Below are 16,397 nucleotides of genomic sequence, written 5' to 3' on the forward strand. Positions count from 1 at the left end.
TTCGTAGCTAACTAGTTAGCTAGCTTCAAGGCTATTTATCTAGACATAGCATGGGACTTTTTTTAATCTAATGGTAACAAAAACATCTCATCTACAACTTTATTGATTCATAAATCTGAAAAAGGTTACAGTGACTGACAGCATCAAGTAAAAAACTGACATTTTTTCAGGGTTTTTTGTTCACTGGGTGTTAATATGCATAACAGGAAACAGTGGAAACAGTATTTTTATAATATTTTACCTTACAGCTGCCATATGTACTGGGGGGGATGATCACAGCATGCACAGGTTTTAGTTTTTTGTGTCAGCAGCAGCATGCAGCCCTTAAAAGTGGGGTAAAACAGTCGCCTAAGCTTTTCTGCTTTTTTGCATTTGGGTGGAACAAAGCTCTCAGAGGTGACTTAGCACTTTTTTACATCAAGCTAATAGCATGACGTTACAAAAAGGCTTTTCAAGGTGGATATTTTTTGCCTCAGTAATAACAACGTTGTGCACAGAAAGACCAGTCTGATGTAAAGTTAACACTAATTTACCGAGCAACTGAGGTGCATATTTCAGGTGATGAATGTGAATAGAGTGTAATACATTAAAGCTTGGTACTGAAAAGGTCATGATGACAGGGATGAAACATGGGGGCCAGCGGGACAGTCCATCTGTAACCCAAATGAAACTGGTGCTGCTTCTCTTCACTGATCCTGACATGAAGGAGTCCCATTAAAACAAACACCAGCATCCGGCGACATCGACATGGTGCAACGTCACGCAGCTTCAACTGCTGTCCTGCAGGCGATGCCGCAAAGGATTAAAGCTTCCACTCACAACCAACTGGTGATTCCACCCCAAACAGGGAGAATGCTGCTTTGTTTCTCTCAGGACAACAACAGGAAGACAAGTTTAAGTCCCGGACTGAGAGTCGGGAAGATGGCGCTGGAGGGTTTCGTCCACAGTGAAGACGGTTTCCTCCGGCCGGCTGAGGTTCAGGCAGCTGGTGTGGTTCAGCGATACGTAACCCATCTCCAGCAGCCGCGGCCCCTCGGACAGGTCGCTCATCTCATGCATGTTTCTGGTGATGCAGCTGATCTCCATCTCTTTGCGGTTAGAGGATCGAGGCGGGTCAAACACCCAATCTGAAGAGAGATGAAAAAATGGAAGAGCAATGGTGGAAACTTCCCAAAACGAAGCCTGCAATGTTTTCAGACCTGAATAAAGGAAATTCGAGAGTTGGCAAAACCAAATAGTTAAATATTGGATTTTAAATGTGTTATTTTTAATTTCTCTTGGACAAAGGTGGGCAAACTTCCACCAATGTGCTAATAGTAGGCCTAATTTTTCATCTAGCAATTTAGCGTTTCTGCTGTCTATGAAAAAGCTAATTAAATTTTTTCTAGATAAATTACAAAGCGCTAACGTAACTGATTATTTTGCTAAATGAACGCTTCTACAACCTCATCCAAGCAGACTTTAGGATTGATAAAACAAACCGTCAAATATTTGAATTTAAAGGTATTATTTTTAATTTATCTTAGACAGTGGTGGATTTTCCACCGTTGGTGCGGTGCAGCAAATGAGCTACAGAGTTAGCAAAAATCAGCAACGAAAAACTGAAACCATGAATAAAGTCTGAGAAAAAAAAAAACTTTCTGAAGCACAAACTGTGCAGACAGGAGCAAAATGACAACTTAGACCCTGATGAGCTCGATATATGTTGTGTCATTAACACATCAGTATGATTGAATTTGTCCCTTTAGCATTAGCATATTAGCATTAGTGTGTTAGCATCAGGATTAGAACTAATGTTTAGGATTAGTACTTGAGGGTTAGCATAACTAACTGTTTAGCTAGCGGTGCCCACCACTGATCTTGGATAATAATAATAACAATGCAGTTGTTTACAAGTTAGCAAACATATTAAGATAACTGTAGCATCAAGGACCCAAACAGCAAATTAAAAAAACGTTTTCAGCATAAAGTTTTGTGGGTTCAGCCTCTGTGGTTCCATTAGAGGCAAAGCGGCATAAAATTGTTTCTGTGCGAACGTCTGCCGTGATGGAGGCTTTCTGAAGAGAGACGCATCAATCACTGTCCGTCAGACGGGGAGCTGAGATTAACGCCGACAGCTGAGGGTGACAATAAGACGGAGCGCGGGGTTCCTCCGACCCACACAGGTCCGTCTGAAACGGTGAGGATCTGCTCACTTACAGGGAAACATAAAGTCACTCAGCAAGTTTTTAAAAAAAGTGTATTGTTATGATGATTATCTGATTATCAGACTGATGATAAATAGGTTTTTTCCATCAAGCATCGGAGGTTTTCAATGATACATGTATTATAAATACAGGACCAGTGTTAGCCGCAGAGGTGGGTCCAAGTCACTGTTTTGCAAGTCTCAAGTCTTTGTCCTCAAGTCCGAGTCAAGTTGGAAGCTTGGACTTTCAAGTCCTTTCGAGTCGTTTTTTTAAACAATGTTCCAATTATGCTGAATGTAAATAATAGACCATGTGTTTTTTATTAAATCAAACACTCAATGCACTCATTGCAAATAAAGCCCAGTGGTTTTGAATGTGGATGTGATGGTAAAATAAATATCTGTCAGTCCAACTGGGGTTAAATCTACAGTCAATTTCACATCAGTATTGATAAAAACATGTTGCGTGAATCAAGCTTGTCAGAATCACTAACCAAGACACAGAATAATGTGCTGCATTTCCATCCAGAAACACTCAGGACTACACACAGCGTTTCGTTCAGGATCCTTACAATTGTACAATTTTTACTTTTACAGCAATTTCTGAAGGATAGCAAAATTACTGAGTGTTGATTTGTTTACGACAAAAGTTTACGACTTGGAAATGGGTTCTGTGCAACGACCATCACACCGCCGTTTGAAGAGTTATAACTGAAAAAACAGTAGACTTAATGCAGAAAACGATCTATTTATTGTCCATATAATTTTCTAAGTCATGTGACTCGAGTCCAAGTCGTGTGACTCGAGTCCCCACCTCTGGTTAGCGCTACCAATACTTTCTATGATTTGATATATCAAATTTCTGACATTTAGATGTTTTTGTACAACGTTATGTTAGAAAATAAAATCATTTAACTATGAGAATAAAGTTATAACAGGGCAAGAATAAAGTCTAAATATTATGAGAATAAATTTATATGCGATTTGTTGTTTCTGACTGAATGTATTTCTGTATCTTTGGGAAAGTGGAGAGGAATTTGATCGTTCACAGATTGTATTATTCTAACAATAAAAATTATTATGATGAAGACTTAAAACTGAATAGAGCAAAAGTTGGTTTTAATGTGAGTTTTTAACTAAATAAATACATGCAATCATTGTTCCTGTTCTAACAGTTGTATGCATGAAGAGGGAAGCATTTTGTTTTGGTTTGACAGCCTGTGTTTTTTTATAACCTTCCTCCGGTGTGAGGGAAAACACAGACGCTCCACATTTACACCTCCACCAAATGCCCAGGAGCCGAGCAGCTTCTCCTCCGAGTGTTTGTGTGAAATGTAGGTGAGGAAGGGAGGAGGACAAGCTCTTAAAGCCGAGCAGGGGACGGCGGCGGCGTCTCTGTGGCACAGCTAAGTGCTGCCGACCGTGACCCGCGTCAGCTCGCTGTTTTACCTGGCTCACTGGCTTCGCCGCCGTCGCCTTCAGCAACAATCGACCGGCCTCCACCTGCGGGCAGCAGAACGGACACGTTTCAGTCGGACGAACTGGCAGCAGAAACTCGCTGTCCGAACACAAGTGGACAGGTGAGGCGGTGGATTCACTGCACAACCTCAATAAAACCCAACATGACACAACAAAGCTACATTTTCAGCATTTTTGGATTAGAAATCATTTAAAAAGGAAAGTTTTATTAAAGATTCTTGACATATGTGTTCCTCCGTATCACTACCCAGCCCAGTAACAAAGTGAGTCTCTTTAAAGAATCTTTTCCCAAAGTGACCAAGTTCTGATTGTTCAATAATTATAGACGAGGGTTGGTCAATAAATCAGTAATCATTGAGATCTATTTAGACATGATCAATATCACAGACAGCTAAGCTATGTTGGTCGCTTTAACGAGCTCACTCACTCTTTGGTTACTTAGCAACTCATTCACTTTTGGTTACCTAGCAACAGACTGCTCAGTAACTGGCGCAGCAGCAGTTTACAGGTTTCGCCTCCGAGCCTCAAAACTGCTTAAAAATAAAAAAACAGCAGAGTGGAGTTGACTCTGGTAGCCGCAAATTGATCTGTTAGCATGATAGCCTGTCGCAATAATAAATCAATCAATTAATCACATGATAGATTAAAAGGGGCGTGGTCATTTTCATGATGACAGGAGCCATTATGAGCATCTCGTCTAGTTATTAAAAAACTGCACCATTATTAAATGTAACAACTTTTTATCACAACCAACGTGTTGAGCATCAACTTTATAAGAAATAATTCATTTTCTGCCTCACACGTCTCTCCATGGCCTCCAGCAGTGGTCATAATGTTCTGCCTGGACATCCAGTGCTTTTCTGTTCCCGTCTGTCCGGACCCGCTAACAAAAGAACCACCACCGAGTCAAACATTCAACTTAAACCTCATCGGCTTGGCAGTCCGGCCAAGGCAGCCCTATCGAGCACCGCCGCCACTAAAAATAGATCATTTCATCGTTCTCTCATTCATTATGCATTTCTAACAGGAAGTTCCTTAAAAATACAATAACAGCTCTCTGTTATTGCTGCTGTAGTTTGACAGCCGGGGTCACTCACAAGGTTATCCGCTGTACGCCACAATCACTCAGGTTACACTAAGAGAGGAGAGTTTCCTGTGTTTGATGAAAACGTCGTCCATTAGGCTGCCAGGGAGCCACCAAGCAGCTCCACTCATTAAATTAGGATTAAAAGTGTTAAGAAAAGCTTTTTATTCCCTCTGACTCTGGAGAAAAGGAGGTTTAGCTCTGAGAGGCTTTAGCACAAGCAGCTGAAACTTCAGTGTGCATCTCTGTTAATTAGAAAATCATCAAACCTTCATTTAATTCACTTTAAAAAACCAAAAATACTGCAGGTTACATCCAGGGTGATTCATTTAAAGTGTTTATTTAAGATGGAGGCTTAAATCTAATGAAAACACAAGATAATGAGTCGATTTTTATAAAGTTACTCAGTTAAAAATTAACAGCAATAAATTAATTTAATTAGTCTAAAAATCATCTTTCACCATCTTATTCATTTATAAATGTCACAGTTTCAAACTAAATATTTAATTAGAAAGCTAAATATTTAACTCCAGGTTAAATGTTTGGCTTCATTTAGCTTGCTAACTAAATATGTAGTAAATATATATTTAGCTTCAAGCTGTTTGATTGAGCTTGGAGCTAAACATTTAGATTAAAACGAAAAATTTTGATTAAAAACAAAATATTTAGATCTAAAGTACATATTTACCTTATGCAAACTACAGATTATTGGTAGTTTACAAATATTTAACATGTAAACTACAAACTATTTAACTTGGATCTAAATATGTTGCTTGCAAACCAAATATTTAATTTGGAGCTAAATACTTATCCCAAATAAAAATCAGTTCAGAACATTACTGTTGTAATTTTTAAATAAACTGGATTAGAGGTAAACAATCATAAACTAACAGAAATGTTTGAAATCTTCCTCTCTGTGTCCAGAATCTTGGTTTGTTCCCTTCGCATGAATTCAACATGTCGCTTTAAGCTTCGCGGGGACGGCATGTACTCAACACGCGCCGTGGAGTCAGAGGTCACCTACCAACAAAGTCGTTCACTACATCCTTGACCAGATGTCCGACTATCGCGTACGCCACCGCCACCACCACCAGCGCGGCCATCACCAGGTAGAGCACCGCCTTGGGCAGCGGGATGGAGTCCCGGGCCGGCGTCCGGTAGTCCGTCAGCAGCAGGTCGTTCTCCGAGTAGGAGTACTGGAAGATGTGCTCCATCCCGGAGGTCTGGTCGGAGTTTGGCGGCAGGTTGCTTACTGCCCCGTCCGGCTGCAGAGACGTCACCACCGCGGCGGTCACCGCCTCCGGTTTGTCCATGTTCACCAAGCCGGTGGTTTTATTCACCAGAGGCAAAATCTTAGACAGGAAATAGCTCCAGTCCTTTATGGCACTGGCGTTGCACAAATACATGTTATCCTCCATGAGGGTCGCTGAGGAAATCCACAAAACCCAACTGCGCGAACGGGCGGAGGAGTCCGGCGTGTTTCTGGTGACCCAACAGGTCTGAGCAGAAGACGGACACCGAGTCGTTTTCCTACTTTCTCTGACTGCGCGTCATGCAGCGGAGAGCGCGCCGCTTTTACGCACAGACACTCACCGACAGTTTCATCTCCAAAAGTGAAACCGTAACAGATGAGAAAGCAGAAAAGAGGAAGGCAACCAGACTGCAGAAGAGAAAAGAAAACACGGAGATGAAAACAGGACGAGATGCTGCCGAGTCAGAAATGATCCCAGATGGAGAAAAACTCCGAGGAGATTCCGGAAGACGCTCCGATAATTTTACCTAAAATATGTGGTGGAGGATCGAAGATACATAGAAAGGAGAGGTAAGTTTCTGCCAAAAAGCTCATGAATTTTTAGATTAATGAGAAATATTTGAGGGAAAAAGAAAATTGTTTTCTAGTTTCAAAACAGAAAAATATTTGCAAGAAAAAAATCAGGAAATTTGAGATCAACCTCAGAAACATTCAAGAAAAAACTTGAAAACTTCTGAAAAGTCAAAAACTTCTAGAAAAATAAAACAAATTTTGAAATTAATCTGAGAATTTTTCTATAAATCAAAAATTTCTGACATGGAAAAGTCGCTAGAAAAAAATGGTAATTTGGAATTTAATCTGGGAAACTTTATAGCAAAAAAATACAATTCTGAGTTTCCAAAGTTTAAACTTTGCCAGAAAAAACACAGAAATTTTGAGATTGAATTAAAAAATCTTTTTAGAAAAAAAGAAAAACAAGAAATTTCTGAGTTTGAAAAGTTAAAAATGTGCTAAAAGAAACAAAATGTTGAGGTCAGCATGATATGAAAACTTTAGCTTTTTATCTGAATGATCATGACTAGCCTGACAATCTGTACGTTTTGACCACATTTTTTTCTTCCACTCAACCTTTTTCTGGATACAGCACTCAATGAACTGACTAGTTTTTTTAGCAGCATTTACACACAGCAAAGGGTGATTGTGGCTGTAAGACTCTTTGCTCTATTCAAACTTTCTGAAGAACAGATCAAATCGACTGTCAGCCTCCATCCTCACTGCCTGACAGGATATTAAAGGAAAGTCGTTTTCCGTCCTGACCTCTGTCCTGACCTCTGACCTTAGGTCGTCTGTCTGTTTCACCCTCAGGTCGGATCTTAATCCTCAGAAACCCGAAGCTGAGCCTCAGAGAGGAGATTCACTCTCAGCTCAGAAGCTCCTCAATCTGCGACCTTTTGACCTTTTTCATGACATTTCCTGTGGAAAACATTTCACTGATTCATATCAATGCGGCCCACAGGGGGCGCTGCCTGTAGTTACACAGACAGAAACTGACAGCAATAATTTGTTATTTAGTCTGTAAGAGGAAAAAACTAACTATTTAGAGAGCATGCTAAAGACTTAGCTTCAAACTAAATACTTAGCTAGCAAGCTAAATATTTAGCTACATGCTTAGTACCTAGTTTGAAGTCAAATATTTAGTAAGTAAACTAAATATTTAGTCTGAAGCTAAATATTTAGCTCAGAGTTAAATATTAAATTTGGAGCTTAATAATTAGCTTGCTTCTTAAAGAAATAGTTTGGAGCTAAATATTTAGTCAGCCACATCTAGCTAACTAATTATTTAGTTCAATATTTAATCTTTTATTTAATAGTTAACTTGCTAACTACATATTTAGTTTGAAACCGTGATATTTGTAAATGAATAAACATTTTGAAAATGTGACTTTTTTCTGATTAAATAACCCAAATTGTTGCTGTTAATTTCTTAGCTTTGATCCCATAACTGGATTATCCTGAAATCAACAGCTGATCTAGAAACACAAACTGGATTCAATCTGCTTGTAAAAGCTGCAGAAAAGTGCAGGTCCAATAAGATAACAGGATCAAACTGATCCTTCATGGAGAGGAACAGTTTTAATTTGATTAAATGTAATGAAATATTATTTTAATGAGATGTTATCTGGTGAATCCATTACAGGATATTTCCTCATGTTATAATAACAAACTGAGTGAAATTGTATATCACTGACAGACTTTTCATCTGAAATTTAAATCCCTGCATGTTTAAAAAAGTAAATGTTTCGTTTTTGGACCCGGCTCACCTGCCTGAGCCGTGCGGATGGTTCTGTTCGGCCCGTCTTCCACTGCCTGGTCGTTCTGCAGGTAAATGGGACGTTACTGATTTTCCTCCAAAGAGATGAAATTGGCTCAGGAGGTTTTGGGATCCTGCAGATCCCAGAGATACTGAAGCAGAATCTTCCCCGTGTATCGACGTCCGCTCTGCGAATGCATGGAAACCAATCAGAGTGAAACTAACAGATACGTCAAACTCTCAGTTTAGCCCTGAATGGACTCGGTTTGGGGCAGATTGTTTGTCTGTCAGGTAAAATGTGCAGAATATTTGTCACATTAAAGAGGGAAGTTACTCATCATGATTTCACTCTTCCAGGTTTCCTGACATCTTGACAGTTTTCAGTGATCCGTCTTATTTATTGCAGAGTTGAATAACTTTTGACCACATCCTGATTCTGGCGGCTGATCTGATCGTCTCAGTCTGAACAGCGACAGGTGACACTAAATCTGGATTTAACCCGACGATCCTGTGATACCAGCAGCAGAAAAGTCCACAGCTTTAATCACATCAGACGGATCAGATGGAGATTAATTTATAAAATGGACTTCACTGTTACATTCTGATCTTAATATTCACAATGGAAACGAGGGAAAGCAATGGATATATTTAGTGGAGCCATTTGTGACGTTGGTGGGTTGTTCTGAGCTTTGTGTCCAGAACATTTTAACTCTGCTGGATGGGATTTTCACAAAAAAGAACGAAATATGGAGCCCAAAACCAGTGATGTCAGTTACTGACGTCGGACCACTTGTTTCAGTAACCAGTAATCTAACGCGTTGATATTTCAGATCCAGTAGTCAGACTACAGTTACTTATCGAAATCACTTTGCGTTACTATTTTATTTTGTAATTTAATTTTATTTCCTCTACGCCTTTTGGGGAGTTTCTGCCGTTTCTATGCGACAGCATCAGCAGCAACAGAAATGTAAACAATGGAGGGAAGAGAGAGAGGCGCATTTTGTTGCTGATAAAACAGAAACTATTTTGAGTTTCACTCGCAAAGTCCGATTATTATAAGCAGCTTTGGGCTTTTTTTTTTTCTAAAGTCGCTTGCAGATTCAACGAGTCGCGGTTGCAGTTTTTGGAAATAAACAGACATAAACCCCAGAATTTGTCTGACATTCAGGTAGTTTTAGTCAGACTCCTGATCCGTCCCGCTGGGTCTTTGTGAATGTTAATATGTTACCTGTGAACAACGTTGAGCTTCGCGTTGCGCTTCAGAAAACCGCAAACATCGAGACTAATATGAGCAGCGCAATAAACGTGAAAACAGATTCCAGTTTCATGGATTCGTCTCAGCTGACGAATCATCAACGTCCCGGTGATCAATACCAATTAATGATTAATGAACTCTCCTTGTGCGCTCTCCTTCATGTGACACATCAGTTCAATTCAATGTTTTCAAGGTTTGGAAAGTCCTTGATTTCTTTCATAAAAAGCCAAAAGTTGGAAAACGTCTACAGATGAAACCAGATATTTCCATACACCTGATAAAATGTTTTAATTTTTTTCTGTGTCTGAAGTTAAATCAGATGAAACTTTTACTGTTTTAGGTCAGTTAGAATCACCAAAATTATTTATATTTGCCAGAAAATTTAGCGAGAACATTTTGTTTTCTCTTCTTTATCTTTTATGGCTAAATGCACAAAGGCATAAATTACTCTGCGCTTTTTACCAATTAGATTTACCAGCATGTGTGGATTTTATCGTCACTTTTGAACTCTTGTGCCTTGGCATTAAATAAAGATGTGTGAGTTAAACTGAAGTTCAGAGTCTGCCATCAAGTGCTGAGATTACAAACCGGTTCTGGATTTGGTAATGAAACGATGGGATGAGCTGTAAAACTGGAGCCAACCTCTGCAGGAGCCTTTGGAAAATGTTTATCTGTCACAAATTAAACCAGCTGCAGAGAAACGAGGATAATATCTGAGTTATTTTGAGGTTAGACTGCAGTTCAAATGGAGCTAATCCATGGGATAAAGATGCTTTATTAGCCATAATCAGTTCTATTAATGATGCAATTCATCATAGTAAGGACGAGGACTGTTGCTGCTGTCCAGGGAGTTTTTATTAACTACAATAATTGCAGGAGTTTCAAAGTGTACTCCTATTTTCAGGATTATCATCTAACCTTCCTGTGTTGCCTGGTTGAATCCCAGCAGAGCAGCGACGTGGAGGATGTGAGCCAGGCAGCGCGCAGCGGGACGTCAGGACACCAAGAAATGAAGCTCAGTAATGTAGATTTACTGCCAACGATCAGATCGCTGTAACGTTATTACAGCGACGCTGATGGAAATAACCGGGACGGGACTGACGCCGACGCTGACCTTGCAACCTGAAGTGAAACGAAAACGGGACGTCTTCCTCCCCCACCGCCGAGCCAACGCCAAATGAAAATCACTCATCCTGCAGCCATTAGCATCTTAATGCTGGTTGGCCACCGTTTTTCTAAACTCTCTGTGAGGTCGGAAAGTTACGAAAGTGAAAGTCAAACCGTTCTGACCTGGAAGTGAAGAGCTTCTTCCTCGACCTGCAATCTGAAATGATCAACAACAGAAAACACAAAGTCTTTTCACGGTGGCGTGTTACGATCGTTCGGTAGAAAAACAGGAGCAAATTTCCTCCAAAAGACTCAGAAATGCTCCAGAGAAAAACTTTCACTTTTTCAGACTGAAACGTCAAACATTAGTTTGAAGAAAGAAAAAAAACTCTTAGATTTTGAGATTAATCTCAGAAATTTCCAGAAAAAACTTGAAAATTTCTGAGTTTGAAAAGTGGAAGAAAAAACTCTGAGATGAAAGTAAAACATTTTAACTTCTCAAAATCATAAATTTCAAACTTTATTTTTTCTCTACCAGATTTTTTATTTTTGAATATTTCTGAGAATAATCTCAACATTTTTCAGATTTTTTAAAACTTTTGATTCTCAGTACTTTTCAAGTTTTTCTTAATATTATAAAAATATTAATAATCTTAATATTTTTGATTTTTCTATCAATTATTTTTACTTTTCAACTCAAATAGTTCCGTATTTTTCTAGTGAAGAAGGTAATTATCGAGAAAGGGCAACAGATAACGACGTGTTTTCTGTTTTTGATTATTTTGGATTGTTGAAGCAAAATGTGTCTCACAGTCCTTTGGGCCTGTTTGGTGTCGCTATGCAGATACTGAAGGTGTGAATGTTGGAGAGAAACAAGACTGAAGCTGAAACAGAAACGAGACTGAAGCTGAAACAGAAACGAGACTGAAGCTGAAACAGAAACGAGACTGAAGCTGAAACAGAACTGAAGCTGAAACAGAAACGAGACTGAAGCTGAAACAGAAACAGGACTGAAGCTGAAACAGAAACAGGACTGAAGCTGAAACAGAAGTGAAGCTGAAACAGAAACGAGACTGAAGCTGAAACAGAAACAGGACTGAAGCTGAAACAGAAGTGAAGCTGAAACAGAAACGAGACTGAAGCTGAAACAGAAACAGGACTGAAGCTGAAACAGAAACGGGACTGAAGCTGAAACAGAACTGAAAATGAAACAGAAACGAGACTGAAGCTGAAACAGAAACAGGACTGAAGCTGAAACAGAAGCAGGGCTGAAGCTGAAACAGAAACGGGACTGAAGCTGAAACAGAAACGGGACTGAAGCTGAAACAGAACTGAAAATGAAACAGAAACGAGACTGAAGCTGAAACAGAAACAGGACTGAAGCTGAAACAGAACTGAAGCTGAAACAGAAACGAGACTGAAGCTGAAACAGAAACAGGACTGAAGCTGAAACAGAAGCAGGGCTGAAGCTGAAACAGAAACGGGACTGAAGCTGAAACAGAAACGGGACTGAAGCTGAAACAGAAACGGGACTGAAGCTGAAACAGAAACAGAACTGAAGCTGAAACAGAAACTGGACTGAAGCTGAAACTGGACTGAAGCTGAAACAGAAACTGGACTGAAGCTGAAACTGGACTGAAGCTGAAACAGAAACTGGACTGAAGCTGAAGCTTTGCCCCTCCAGCCTGGCTCCCTGCCACCAGCTCCAACCTGCAGAGCCGTTATAGAGAGTTATAACCTTACTGGAGATTTCCACTTGTCCGCCTCGCTGCCTCTCACCTCCAGCGGCGCCATAAAAGTCACTTCCAAAGACATAAATCACCAGGATCCCAGAACCTGCAGAAGTCAGGAAAACTTTACGAATCAACGCCTTTATTGCAGGATATTATCTGCTTCATACTTTAGGAACCATAAGTTCTCAGTGAGTGGATGGAAAATAAATAACTGATAAAAAGAGGTTATGACTCAAGACAATATGAGATTTGTGGATTCACTAGATCCCTTTGGATTTTTTATGGTCCAGTTACAAACAGCCTGTTGTGACATTTAATTACTTGTGAATAAATACAGTTGTTTAATGTTGGAGCGGCTCTTTTATCTTCGACAGGAGTGTCTGGGTTTAAAGGAACCCAGACAACCTCCTTTAAACGTACTTTTAAAAAAATAAATACTAAATTTAAGACGTTAGGTAAGTAGAGTAACTGACTCGCAGCAGTAACAATAAGGTCCAGCAGTCTGCTGATGTAGACCACAGTGTTATTAATTCATTTTAAACTCACTGGTCCAGTTAATAAAAACATGACATCGGATCGCTGGAGTGACGATCAGACTGATGCTCGCCGCGCTAATAACTGACAAAAGGCAGGAATGTAGGGAGGATAGATGAGGCCGCAGCATCTGGCCCTTTCACGCCTCCGTGACTCGATGGAATGCTAATAAACGCCACATGACAACAGCATACTAAGTGAGCAATTATTATTCAAAAATATTCCGGCGCTGCGTGGGGCAGAGAGTCGCTCCAGGAAGACGAGCTGACGGCGCCGTCGCTTCAGCAGAAACACGTCCTGGTTAACCTTTTTACCAGAGCAGGAGCAGACAGAGTACACACGGCCCGGTCCGGTCCGGTCCGGTCCAAGTCGGTCCGGTCCGCTGTCCCGCCGCCTGACAGCAGATAAATAACAAGACACAAGAATAACAGAGCAACAGAGAGACCAGAAGGTAAACACTTCCAGTTTACCTGGATGGATGAACAGATGGTTGGATGGTTGGTTGGATGAATGGTTGGATGCAGTCTGTTTCATTTCTCCAGGTGAAATGCTGACTCAGCATAAAGTCGGTTCTGTCGGATCTCGGTTGTGAATGTTGCTGTAAAGTCAAAGTTTGGGGTCAAACAGAGGAAAGCAGAAAGAAAATCCCGTTTCCTGCATTTAGGCCAGAATGTGCTTCCATACAGGACATCTAACATGTACATGTCTGTGTGTAAATATCGGAAGGAAGGAAGAAAAGAAGGAAGGAAGAAAAGAAGGAAGGAAGGTCTTTAATCAGTACTTGCTCTGATTAAAATCTCTCCCTGCTGTCAGATTTGTTGCTCCTGACTTTCACGCCTGATCGGCGCCGGGACGTTTAGAGCGGGTCGCCGTTGGGACTGACGGGTCCAGAGCAGCGCCTGGTCATTTCCACGCCCTTTAGGAACATTTAATAACTTCATTTTCTGCAAATCAAACGTGGAGAATCCGCTCTCCTGTGGCCGTTCTTCACCTCCTGCTTCAGATTAAAGAGCTGCAGACGTTACGGACTCAGGTTTCTCCTTCAGGTGTTCAATGCAATTAGGAAGTTTATCTCAACCCGCGCGCCTCATCAAAGCTGTTTCCTTATCACTCCTGCAAATTTAATTAGGAGATTCCTTCTAATTACAGCAACCAGATGACTCTTTAGTTGTTGTTTGAGTCGAGAACATAATGAGGTTTAAGCAGCTAAAGTATGTAAGTGTGCCGTCAAAATTATGCTAATTATTAACTAGATATTAGCTTAACAACATTATAAGAAGATAATGTGTTTTACAGCTCAGTAGTTCGGCTGAAGCAGCGCAGGAATTGTTTCATTTTTTGGTGATTTATCTTCTTGTCAGGATAATCAGGTTTCATAAACCTCCAGTGGTGTTTTAGATTTCAGATGAGGTAATGCTAGTCACAAGATTTTCAACTAAATATTATATTCCTTAAAGCACATATATTGCCATTTAAGAGAGTTTTCAAACCAGATCGTTCAGACTCAGGCTGTGATTGTCTTTCACACTGCAGTGAGCCGAACGAACCGAACCTTCTGAAAAACCTGTTCCCCTCCTCATCTGTGGGGGCGCTGCACCAAAAACTACTGAAGGAAACGACGCAAAAACGTCCGAGGAAGATACAGAGCGCAACTACTTTCTTCACAAATTGTAAATAAAAATGGAGTAACGTCAGATTTTGGCGGTGGTTTGTCTTTGGCTAAACACCAAAAGCCCTTTCTCTTGCTAGCGCTAGATTAGCATGTTTGGTTGTAGTTACCCAGAATGCCCTGCACTGTAGTCCACTTCAATCACATATCTGTGCTATAGACTCTGTTATCAAGTGTTTACTTATTAAACTGTATTTTATTAACTGCTCTAAGCTTTTTGGTGAGATTAACCTGCGTTTGCAAATACCTGAATAACAAACTATGGGACTTTGATCAGAGACAAATGGATCTAAACTTTAAGATTTCACTAAATTAAGGTAAGTTCCTGGGGGTTTAAGGTTTTCTCCTGAACCAGTGATTTTAAACCCATATTAATCCTGTTACAAATGGCATCAGATATTCTTCTTTAACTTCATTACACAAATATCACCACATTTTGTTTCATAGTTTTACTATCAGCACATTGATTGAGTCAACTGTGGTGTCAAATAATGCAGAAAATATTTAAAAAGTGACCAATTTCCCTTTGAGAATGTTGGATATTAGGACGAAGATGGAGGGAAGTCTGAATTAATTTTTCTTTTTCCATTTCCACTCCCTCTAGTGGTGGACAGCGGTACTTCAGGATATTCATTCAGGTCTAAAACCTAAATACATGTTTAATCAGTTCATACCTGATAATTGTCACCAAAATGGTTACTGAACAAAAACGCATAAAAACAGAGAACTAAAGTATTTACTGAGGCCACATTTGAAATGTAATAAACATTTTTGACACATTTAAAAGCTGAAGAAAACTAAAAAATAAAAAGGTGCAGCAATTTTTTGTCTTAAACTAGAAAACTGTTTTGGTTAGTTTGCTAAGTATTTGGTTTTTATCTAAATATTGAGCTTGCAAATTACATATATGCAGTTTTAAGTTAGAAATTTAGCTTGCTAACTATTAATTAGTAGCTAAATATTTAGTTTCTTAAATAAATATTTTGTTTGTAGCAAAATATTTAATTTGTAAATTAAATATTTGGCTTAGTTACTAAATATTTATTTTAGAGGTAAATACTTCATTTGCTAATTATTTAGTTTGAAGCTAAATATTCAATTTAAAAACTAAATATTACTAAAATTTAGTAAGCAAGCTAAATAACTACATTTTTGCATAAAAATAATTATTAATTTATAGCTAAGTACTTCATTTCTAAACTATATTTAGTTTGCTAATGTAGTTAGGAGCTAAACTTTTAGCTCTAATTAAATATTTAGTTTGAAACTGTGACATAATAACATGGTGAAAATATGACTGACTTTCTGTAATTGTAGACTAAATAAACCACATTACTGCTGTTAATGTTTTACTGTAACTTTACCAACGCCACCCTGTATCTACTCTGCATTGTTTCATTTGTGATACAGATGTAAGCTGGACATGATGGATGTTAACCTTAACTTCTCCCTTTCTTCCTGTTTTTCCAAGAAAGCCGTCCTGAGACAGAAATCTGATCCTCTGCTGTCAGAGCTGATGTCTGAGTGGCAGCTCATCTACCGGAGGTCAACACAGGACGAAGCGTCCTCTGATCCTCCATCCGGCGGATATTCAGCCACTCTGAGATCATTCACCCAGTCTTTCAATGTTTTCCTCTCAAAAATGTAAGTTTATCCCCATATAGAAATAAAAACTTAAGTTTTTATAGACTAAAATTCCCTAAGCTGAAGCTTGTCAGTCTTCTGTATTTTTTAATTTCATTATTATTACAGGATCCATTTCAGGTGGAAACATGTCTCAGGCTGGAT

The 16,397-nt window shown here is 39.4% G+C and overlaps 1 protein-coding gene across 1 annotated transcript; it reads right to left on the reverse strand.

Moving 5' to 3' along the window:
• Positions 1-85: 85 nt before the first annotated feature.
• Positions 86-6,629, reverse strand: LOC114150435 (uncharacterized). Its single transcript, XM_028026828.1, has 3 exons — positions 5,773-6,629; positions 3,635-3,688; positions 86-1,127 (listed from the first exon to the last, which is right to left on the reverse strand). Exons 1-3 carry the CDS (start codon positions 6,164-6,166, stop codon positions 895-897), a joined length of 681 nt encoding a protein of 226 aa, XP_027882629.1. The 5' UTR covers positions 6,167-6,629; the 3' UTR covers positions 86-894.
• Positions 6,630-16,397: the final 9,768 nt, after the last annotated feature.

This window comes from Xiphophorus couchianus, chromosome 9 (genome assembly GCF_001444195.1).
Source record: "Xiphophorus couchianus chromosome 9, X_couchianus-1.0, whole genome shotgun sequence".
In the NCBI taxonomy this organism is placed as follows: Eukaryota; Metazoa; Chordata; class Actinopteri; order Cyprinodontiformes; family Poeciliidae; genus Xiphophorus; species Xiphophorus couchianus.